This window comes from Paramacrobiotus metropolitanus, unplaced genomic scaffold (genome assembly GCF_019649055.1).
Source record: "Paramacrobiotus metropolitanus isolate TYO unplaced genomic scaffold, Prichtersi_v1.0 Parri_scaffold0000012, whole genome shotgun sequence".
In the NCBI taxonomy this organism is placed as follows: Eukaryota; Metazoa; Tardigrada; class Eutardigrada; order Parachela; family Macrobiotidae; genus Paramacrobiotus; species Paramacrobiotus metropolitanus.
Window position 1 is genome coordinate 560,983 of NW_026570232.1, and position 10,106 is coordinate 571,088.

At 42.1% G+C, this 10,106-nt stretch overlaps 1 protein-coding gene across 3 annotated transcripts; it reads left to right on the forward strand.

The window, feature by feature from the left end:
* The first annotated feature begins 1,585 nt into the window (after nucleotides 1–1,585).
* Nucleotides 1,586–9,018, forward strand: LOC129584003 (transcription factor Sp9-like). 3 transcript variants are annotated; one of them, XM_055476080.1, is made up of 3 exons: nucleotides 1,586–1,948; nucleotides 6,393–7,803; nucleotides 8,544–9,018. In XM_055476080.1, the coding sequence occupies exons 1-3, from the start codon at nucleotides 1,937–1,939 to the stop codon at nucleotides 8,786–8,788; spliced, it is 1,668 nt and encodes a 555-aa protein (XP_055332055.1). In that variant the 5' UTR covers nucleotides 1,586–1,936; the 3' UTR covers nucleotides 8,789–9,018. The 3 variants fall into 3 exon arrangements, with proteins under 3 accessions (XP_055332055.1, XP_055332056.1, XP_055332057.1); XM_055476081.1 differs by having other exon boundaries at nucleotides 1,587–1,948; nucleotides 6,393–7,791; XM_055476082.1 differs by having other exon boundaries at nucleotides 1,587–1,948; nucleotides 6,393–7,701.
* The last annotated feature ends 1,088 nt before the right edge of the window (nucleotides 9,019–10,106 follow it).

Below are 10,106 nucleotides of genomic sequence, written 5' to 3' on the forward strand. Positions count from 1 at the left end.
TATGGTCAACGCATGTGGTGGGTATTGACGAATAAATTATCATCCAGCCTACCCGTAAAGGACAGTAATTATGGGTGCAAATTATTACCTTTGCCTGGCATACAAACCAGATGTATGTGTTTTTTTTGGCCAGCCGATCGATTGATCGCTAGCAAGCGCTTGCTTTTTCCACTGTCAAAGGCCGGCCAATGCATCGTGCTTGACTTTTTGTCACTGCACCGCCATGCAATACAACGCAACAGTGCACTAGACTTCTATGCGGTACAATGTGCTAACTTGTTCAGACAGTGTATAATTATCAGTGAGGTATTTCAAATTAATTTTTTGGATTCGCATTGCACACGGAGCTGTTGATCGTGTCAGATCTAGCCAGTGTTGCTTACCAGCGTTTTGGCTCGCTTTTTGTAGGTTATTATTAATGCCGGCAACTTTATTTGACCCCATTCAGTTCAATTAAATTAATTACTCAACGGTCCATAGAAATCCTATACGGTTATCGTGTTTCTACAATGTCCCTGTGAGACATTAATAAAACTAAAGCTACTGTATCTCCATTAACCGTCTATGGCAAAAAAAGGATAAAATATGGTGTAAAAAAAAGTAAAACGTCGATTAATAAAAAGTATGTATCTGTATAGGATATATTTGCTGTGTACCTGACCTTTTCTTCCTTTGCGGCAAAATTTTTTGGTGTATTTTATTCTACTTTCTAACTATTGCGCAGATATTTAATGTATAAAAACAAGAAGTAGTCAAAAGCTTTACCAAGCATTTACAAGTCGCACAAAGTTGCAAACTTTTTATACCAGTTGTCGGCCACAATTTGTGGCTGTGCGGCCCGCACATATGCTCCAATAAAATGCACAACCGGTGCGTGCCTGTTGGGCGATCAAGTAAATCAAAACTGTTTAAGCTCGATAATTAGGATGCGATAGTTTAACAAGCGGATGTTGATGGCCACCGGATCACATGCTCACATCCATATGTTCATTCCATGTAATATATCACAAGAATTGCGCTCATACACTGGACACATCTACCAATACCAATATTCATGTCATTCTAGTTCGGAGTGCAGATGCATCTGTTTAAAGCAACGCTGCACTTTTTAGCAGCTTGCCGGCTGGAATGTCCCGCCATCAGCGATACTTGCACATATTATTCACATATCTTGTGACAGTTTACTAGTTTTAGCTACGCAGATTGCTGCCAATTGTCCGCTTGAAAATAGTTCAGCCCTTCTTGTCAGCAGCCGGCAAACCGCAGATTACGTTCGCTGATTAGTAAAAAATATTTCTTCGTTTGCAGCAACGTAGTGCGCTCGTTGCTAATTTGACCTTTCGGTCTTTTTTAATTCTACATCGACTTCCCTACGGATCAATTCTGCTGCTGTCGCGCGCACGCGTATATGTATAGCACAAAGTTCACCATCGAAAGGCGTTATAAACATTATTAGACTTGAGAGGAACGTATTTTCTCTTTGACGAAGATTTTGGCCCGCAGCCACATCATCAGAACTTGATTGTCAAAGCAAAGCAATTTACTGGTAAGTCAAAACTAATCCAAAAGAACACTGTAACACGTATACAATATTGAGCTGGCAGACAGAAATAATTTAAGGTATCGAACAGCTTTGATTGAGTTTTTATCAATGTGTAACGCATGTAACATGTTTATCCAGTGTTTTCACGTGTAATATTACCAACATCCATGGCCGCAGTGTCAGGATTTCTTTTTAACCATTAAAAGCGGTGTATCAATGCAGAACGATGGAGTCGTTTGGCCAGATTGTCTGAGTCTTGCGGTACAATACAGAAATTATCTTCTTGTACGCCGTGAAAAAATAGATTATTATTCTCTAACTGCGCCGATCGCTTTAACTAACGAATTTGTACCGCCAGCAAAAACTTGTCCTACTGCGTGAACAAGTGCAACCATGGCTGTTGGGGTGAGTAAACGACTTGTACGCAGTCTGCGACACATTGCCGCGGTAAAATGCATAAGAATGTAAGCTTTTTTCAAGCTTAAATTGTATTTCTTCTTTTATGTCAAACAAATTGCGGTGTGTTATTAAATGGTAATTGGTGATACGTGGAATGCGTTTTGCTCCGTGCGTTTAAGTTATTCAGTATGTTGCGATCTACGCTGTTTAGCTATATTCATGATTGCGCTTTGTTTTGTGGTGCATTTACTGAGTGAAAGTGGAATAACTGATTGAAGATCAGTAATTACGGTACGTGAATAATGTTTACTTATGGATGACGACGGGAGATGATACTTTACATGTCGATTTTATCGATGTGACGGGCTTAGGGATACTTTTCGCTTAGCCATAATCACCATTTAAGCTGATAAGCATCATAGGCTACTGTGTCAGATATCAGAACAGTTAACGCAGAAGCTGTACGGTATATCTATACGCTAATTCTCTTCACAAATTGTGAAGCGAGCTGAATATTTCAGCTCTTTGTGTATTTCAGTATTGGCACAAATTAATAAGTTGTACTATGACCGGCTTATTTACATTTACGAGGAAAACATATATATTTTTCTAAGATTATCAACGTGCACATGAACGTGGTAAGTCGTGTTGTTCAGCTGTGTATATTTATGTTTGAACGATGTTTTGTGATACTTTTTATTACTCAATGGTTAGAATAAATCTGATTTATTTTGAGCACTATTATAATATTATTTTATTCTGGATTCGAATAAACGAATACATCCATAAACTTGCTTTTGTTGGGAGCTTTTTAGTTAGTGCGCCATCATTTATCACTGCCATACTTTGTAGATAGTCAAGTCTTGTTGAATTGTCAGAATACTGCAAAAGAAGTCAGTACTAAATTATAAAAATTGGCTGCGATGAAATGTTTACGAGGGACAAAATTATATGTTGAAGTTTTCCCTTAGCAAGAAAACTCGGTCACATATGAAGTCGTAACATTTTGACAGTACGGTTATGTTCTTGTTATTGCCAAACTTCTTTCTCAGGGCTTGCGCCTGATGCAAGAGATGATCACTTCCTTTCCCGGTTAGGATTGCATGCACTAGTGGCGGCCGACGACGGACTAGGATAAATCGCGTGTCAATATCGTAATTGTTTATTTGTTGGTTCAGTCATGATACATGACAATGGCGCATAGAATGGGCAAGCCGATTAAAGTAGATCAAAGGGATTTTATTGATGATAATACAGGCAGTATGAATCCGGCGTATTTGGATAGTTTGTGGTCGAACGAGACACCCGCGTGTGCAGCTACTGTGTCGCGCAAACACATGTCGGCCGCAACTGATTTCAGTCAGCTTTATTAGTGCAAGAGAAATGCCGGGGATAGTGCTTCGTACCAGTGTGTAAATATCATTATGATTAAGGAAGTGTTAATTCATTTGTACCGCTTTGTGAGCACAACTGCGCGTAATTACGGAAATAAACAGTCACTTAATTAATTAACCGACTTATAGCGCCTCTGTGTTTAACATGAATAAATGCGTCTTAGATTACAGCATCTGTCTACGACTATATTATATTTCAAGTACCATTTTGCACATCAAATTTTCCCACTAAAATGAATTGTTGGTATATACTGTATTTTGTATGTGAAACTCAAGGCCCAGGTTTTATATATTTTTTGGCATTATTCGGCACGAAGAAAAACTAAAATTATATGTATAACATAATGTCATAATGTTTGGTTTATACAATTCAAACGATAATGATAATAATGTCTATTGTCTAACATTGGGATGTTAGTTGGATCTTAGTTGCATATGTTGTAACAAATAAGATATGCGTTTGGATGGCTTCCGCGTTTGAAAAGAAATAAGCACTCGCATTACTGCCTTGCGCGGCTGCATGGTCACAACGCACTACGAGTAGTGTGCATAAAATTTGGAACTACCGGAGTAGTGACACTAACCACCTTTAAGTCGGCTTGAGCCATTTTCGGTTCCTTTAATTCGATTTTTCGCAGCGTGATAGAATAGATGATGGACATTCCATCAAGCACTTAGTTAGGGGATTTCATTCAGCAGGAGTGCAGTTAAGGATAAAAAAGAGGGAGATTAACGCGCAGGTATCTATCCATCTTTTCCCGTAGCGTTCAAAGACCTAAAACGAAACTCAGCCGCAATCGACGACGCGAGAGAAGAGAAGAAAGGGGCAAAAATGCATAAAAGGAGCAAAACGAGAAATAATCGTCAAAAGCCAGTCATTCAATCAACTTGTCACGAACAATTGTGACCGACAACGATGCTGATACTCATCAGGCGTTTTGTTTCGCTAGTTAAGATGCTTTGTTAATTAAGCGTAGCATGCTAGACTGTTCAACGAGACGCTGAAAGCAAGAGAGAATATATGAAGGGAAAATGTGGGTCAGTCAATGGGTTTTCTTCAGGTAACGGCACAGTTGGGGTGACGTTTTGGTCATCTTTGCCGGCTACGAATTATGCTCTTACGTGCTGTTGTTTCCGAGCATTTTTCCTCTATCGCTGTCGTTAGCCGTATTCTGTCTTGTGTCAATGGAGACAGAATGAAGAAAAAGCGCCGAATATAATTCATTTTCCTGAGGACAATCTCCCATTCTTTTGTAGCCGGCTCATAACGCAATAGACTTCCCACGATCCCTCCACTGAACGTTAACGCACTCGCTGCTCTGGCCGGAATTAACTCAACAGTCCGGCTTAATACCACTGAAACTTAATTATAACCTTTACGCAAACGAAGTGTCAAGCAATGGGCCTTGATTGCAGCGATTTACTTGATGAAATGAATTCATCTAAGGTCAGCCTACGCCCATTAATACTCACAGTGTAGAAATGATCCTTATTGATGGCAGTTTATTACCACTACGGTGACCTTTATTAACTTAAGCGAAACATTCGCCAACCAGCGATACTATTCATTACCATTCATATTTTTAGAACTTAAGCTCAGAAGGTTTCTGCAATAGCAAATTATGACTGGGAGCGCTCTTTTGTTAACCTATTTGCCGAAGCTAGGAAGAAATTCGTATCCTTGAGAATAATTTCCATGCATGTTGTAAAATTGGTTGGTTCTCCCATAATTTACAGAAGATATAGGGTATAAAGCTATTAGCCTATTATCAGAATTTACATAGCTTCGTTAAATTAGTGACATCAATATGCCTATATTTATCGCAGGGTTCACAGTTACACATTATCGTCACACCAAAGATTATTTAGAATTAATATCTGCTCGCAATTACAGTAACCGGTAACGCACTTTAGAAGCATCAAGCGTTAAGCCCATTTGTGAAACGACACTAAAGTAAATTCAAATTGCTTTATTTAGGATACTGCATTCAACCTATGGTACATTAGTTTCTATTTCGATCAGAAACATTGAAAGATATTCCGTGATTTTCCTAAAATGGTGCATTGATTAATCGTGTAATAAAATGTTTGTAGCCAAAATAAAAGCACTTCGTGTGCTCTCGGAATTGAGTAAAGCTATAATTAATTCGTGATCCTTCTAATCACTGCGGCATATTAATTTGATACTGGCCGTGATCAATCATTTCTGAGCGCTTTACACTACAAATTAGATTGTGAAGACTTTCAATTTTGCTTTGGTGAGCGTCTTATAATTTTGTCGTTATTACAGTGCGTATTCCGCGTTCTAATCAAAGACGGGAGCGAGCGCACTCGGCATCCCGCGGCTGCAGCATCCCAGCGTTGATGATTTGTTTTATCTAATTTTCACAAAACGGGATCGCATGATGAGTACGTACGCGCAGTGTAGTCGTGTAATTTTCAGCGCCCGTTCGCCGGAGCCTTAATAAGTACCATGCTTAAACCGGTGGGGGTTCTTGTAAAAGTTTGTAATTTCAACCGTGGGCTGCTGAGTATAAAAGCCGTTTCACTGGCGGCTTTACCATAGCTGTTAATTTGCAATTTTCCGTAAGTGGCTTTTGCGGTTAAAAGTTATAGTGGCAGGAGAGAGTGGCGATAAGGCCGGAAGAATAGAGCAGAAAGGTGGGTGGAGATGGTCAAGTCAAAGAGGGCGTTCCTTAAGGCTGGATGGGTGTCGGTTGGTGGAGGCGGGCATCCATCAGTGCGTGCAAAGTCAAGAATTGCTCACATTTCTCCGATTGCACCGTCTTGTCTTTGTGTCGCACTACGTACGTACAGGTTCAAGGCTAGTCAAGTAGAATAATTTGCTACCATTTTGCATACACAAACACCACTGGATCGGCTTAATGCATAAAAGCTGGGTGGATAAATTTTGCCCAGTGGTAAATTTCTTTATCGCGATACAATGTCATATGCGTCCGTACAGTACGTGTGTGCGTGTGTACAGTGCAAAAAGAGCCATTTGATTTGATGAGACGGTGGTGTTACAGTGCTTGTGTTGTTGGTTTGATCTTTAGGAAGGATCATGTCTGAGTAACGTTACGCCTCTTTCGGCATTAGCCGCCCAATGTCGACAGTTAAACAACAAAACGCCTCCGCCTTTAGCTGATGCTGCCATAGGCCGTTACAGCACACCGACTACAGCTAACCACAGCAATTCACCCGCATATCACGGCTACAGTGGTGTCTTGGAAGGAAATCGTAATCGCCATTATTACTATCATCTTCATCGTTCGCGTCGGCGTTCTCGCGCACAACTTTCAACTCCCAATAATTCCCAGTCTTCCTGTCACGCATCGCCGATTGATAGTCAGACCGGCATTCCAACGGCAGCACTATCTCCGCCAGCTTATAGCGCCACAGAAGGAAAGGTCACCAGCGGCACTGCACAACGCGCATCCTTTTCAGCGCCTTCACGCAAGCCATCAGCGCAGCCGCTGCCATCAAGCAGCAACAGTCATCCCAATCTGCATCTTCACCATCAATATCTATTGCCGAACAATTTGTCTTCCGGAACAGGCGCCGTAGCACTTCATCATTCATCACCTCATCTGCCCGTGCAGGCCACGCATCAGCCGGTGGCTGCAGCAGCAGCAGCAGCGCCCGCATCATCCCCGTTTGATATGTTTAGTAATACCCATACGCCCCCAATGGGATCCGCTGTGGCGCAGTCGCCCGTATCCGGCATGTACGGCCGCATGACCGCCATCTCCAGCAACAACCACCACCACCACCATCACCCGTACATCGAATCCTGGCCGTTTCCCTCCACCACCACTACCGGCGTCACCATTAAAACGGAGGTCAGCGCGCCAGCGGCCGCTTGGTGGGATTCATACGCCACCGGCACCACCGCCGCCAACATGACGCCGCACTCGTGGATATCGGAGATGGCGGCCGGCGCACCGGGTGCCGTATCGGCCGGCGCGCCCTTTCACTCCCACCAGATTGCGCCCAGTTATGCGCAGGAGTATGCGGCGCACGCGGCGGCCAGCGCCCTGGGCTCACTGCATCTGACGCCGGCGCAGCATCTCCTGCAGGACACCTTCAAATCCATGCTCCCCTCCCACACCGGCAGCGCCGCGTCGCAGTTCCTAGCTGCCGCCTCCCAGACAACGCCCACCGGCCCCGTGGCCAACTCCCGCACAACCCGCCGCTACACCGGTCGCTCGACCTGTGATTGTCCCAACTGCCAGCAGATTGAACACATGGGTCCGGCCGGCGTGCATTTGCGCAAGAAGAACATCCACAACTGCCACATTCCCGGCTGCGGGAAGGTCTACAATAAAACCTCCCATCTCAAGGCCCATCTGCGCTGGCATACGGGTGAGCGACCATTTGTTTGCAATTGGCTGTACTGTGGGAAACGCTTTACCAGATCGGATGAACTGCAGCGTCATATACGCACGCATACAGGTATTAATTCAGGTACAAGCATTCTTCTCCACTGTAATGTAGGACATTACACAAACCAATCTTAAGTTGCGTAGTTTTTTATTATTATAACACTTAAAACACGACCCTGTAATACAGCTTTAACGAATTTAATGCGCAAGATTAACTAGGATTATTTTATAACCTTTGGGCGATTTGTTATTTGAAAGCGCTGACTTCATAATGTGTCTTGGTAAATTAAATTGAAGTTGAAAACTACGACCGGCACGGCGCACTGTTAAATTTAATTACCGTTTATTCATTTTAATTATTGACACTCCCAAGTACTGGCTGTGTTAATTTTGTATTCCACTAGTATCCGTCTTTGGATGCATGCGATGTTTTATCAAATAAGTACTTGTTTTATAAAAACTTTCAATCACTACGAATAGAACTGCATTTGATTAAGTTAAAGTTAAGCAACGCGCCCACGTAGCGCATTCGAAGGTCACCGCTGCGCGTAAAAAGTCGTTTGAACAAGTAAACTATACCTTGTTCAAGGATTGTTTCTTTTCTTTTCACGTCAGAAAAATAAAGCTCGAACTAATTACCTCGCATACCTGTAGTGCGTGATGCAGTGTTGCAAACGATCTCCGTGTAGTCAACTGCCAACTGACTGTGCCAATACTGCTTCAAATGTGTTGTGTAAACTGCACCGTAACATGTACTGACTGTACTGTAGTGTTAGAAGTAAACCCGATAGATTGTAATAAATTCGTTTGCTTTTCGAGCAGGTGAAAAACGGTTCGTGTGTTCCAATGCAAAATGTCAGAAACGTTTCATGCGATCCGATCACCTCAGCAAGCACATGAAAACCCACACGGAAAACGAGCTGGACAGTGAGAATGGCGGCAAGGAGAAGGGCGCGGATTACGCCAACGGTCACTGTGACACTCCCAACGGCATGTCCGCATCCCCTCATGATCCGGACACGAAACCAGTGATTACGCATCCCGTTCAGATGAATGGACGTTGTTAAGTTTTTCGACAATAATCAGCTGGTGGAAACTAGTATTTTTCTGCTAATACACTTTGCTCGTCAGACCCCGATAATGCATATATCACTAATATCTGTATAACTGAAATGTTTTTTTCACGTGAAAATTTTGTCGATACCCATCTGGACACGTGAAAGTTTATATTATGAACGAACTGGTAGTTTCTATTAAATACTGTCATTTGTTATAAAAAAATGGGTCAACGCTTGAATTATGATTTCCTAATTTTCGCGATATTGTCAGCAAACATCATATTGGTTCTATACAGATACATCACATTCAAAAACGTACAATGTTTTACGTAAGTAAAAAGTAAGCCAAAAAACCACGAAATACAAAAGCTGCAAAGTATATTGTAACATGAAACGATGTATAAGAATATGAGATCGCGACTGGCACAGCTGCATTGTAGTCATATACGTAGAAAGATAAACATATTACGCGGCTTCGTTTGTACTGATTTGTCGGAAATGAGACGGTCCTTAATAAAACATATCTGCAAATTTAGAAAGATTTGTTTGACGGTTTTAAGTAGCGCTGACGTTAACTCTTAACAGTCCTGTATGCACAACAACGACCATTTACGCAAATTTTGCAAGTGGTGCATAGAATTTTCCAAACGACGAAGGCAGCTGCATTGACTGCGCACAAATCCCTTCCACTCAGCTTTTCTCATCCCGCGAATACATCGGATGCGGACGACAGACACGCGGATACGTTATTATTTTACAACGAGTTCAGTGCAAACAGAGCTTCTGTGAATCCACAAATAACTTCTAATGACTTGCACGAAGCAGATGATTGCGAGCAATTTAGTAATTTTGTGCCGATGTGAAGGGCGCTGCTTGTATGCCGGCGCACAGGAACTTTCCCGATTGACTTTGGATACGAGCATTTTATCCATCCCGGCATCACATTGCAACATCCAGATCTGACATTCAGCTGCAAATCATTTCGGTCGATAATATTTTAATGTGAGTAATGTCCACAAAATGGAAGTAAACAGTGCGGGAGGTGCACAAGAGCAGTAGAGGTATATTTTCTACAAAAAAAGGCGCGTGTATTTTGTAACCTATAGGAATATTTAAAAGCTATTTCAACCACAAGGAAATTCTTCACGTATCCCTGGTTTAACAATCATCAGTAACGTTTTCTTCCAGGTTAGGTCGCACTACGAATACTGTGGAATACTGAGGTGCTAAAAGAGAAAAGACTTGTACGTAGCCTGTTTGCCATACAAATTGTAGCAGCTGCATATGTATAAAAATTTATGCTCGGTATTGCACTTAATACTAAAAA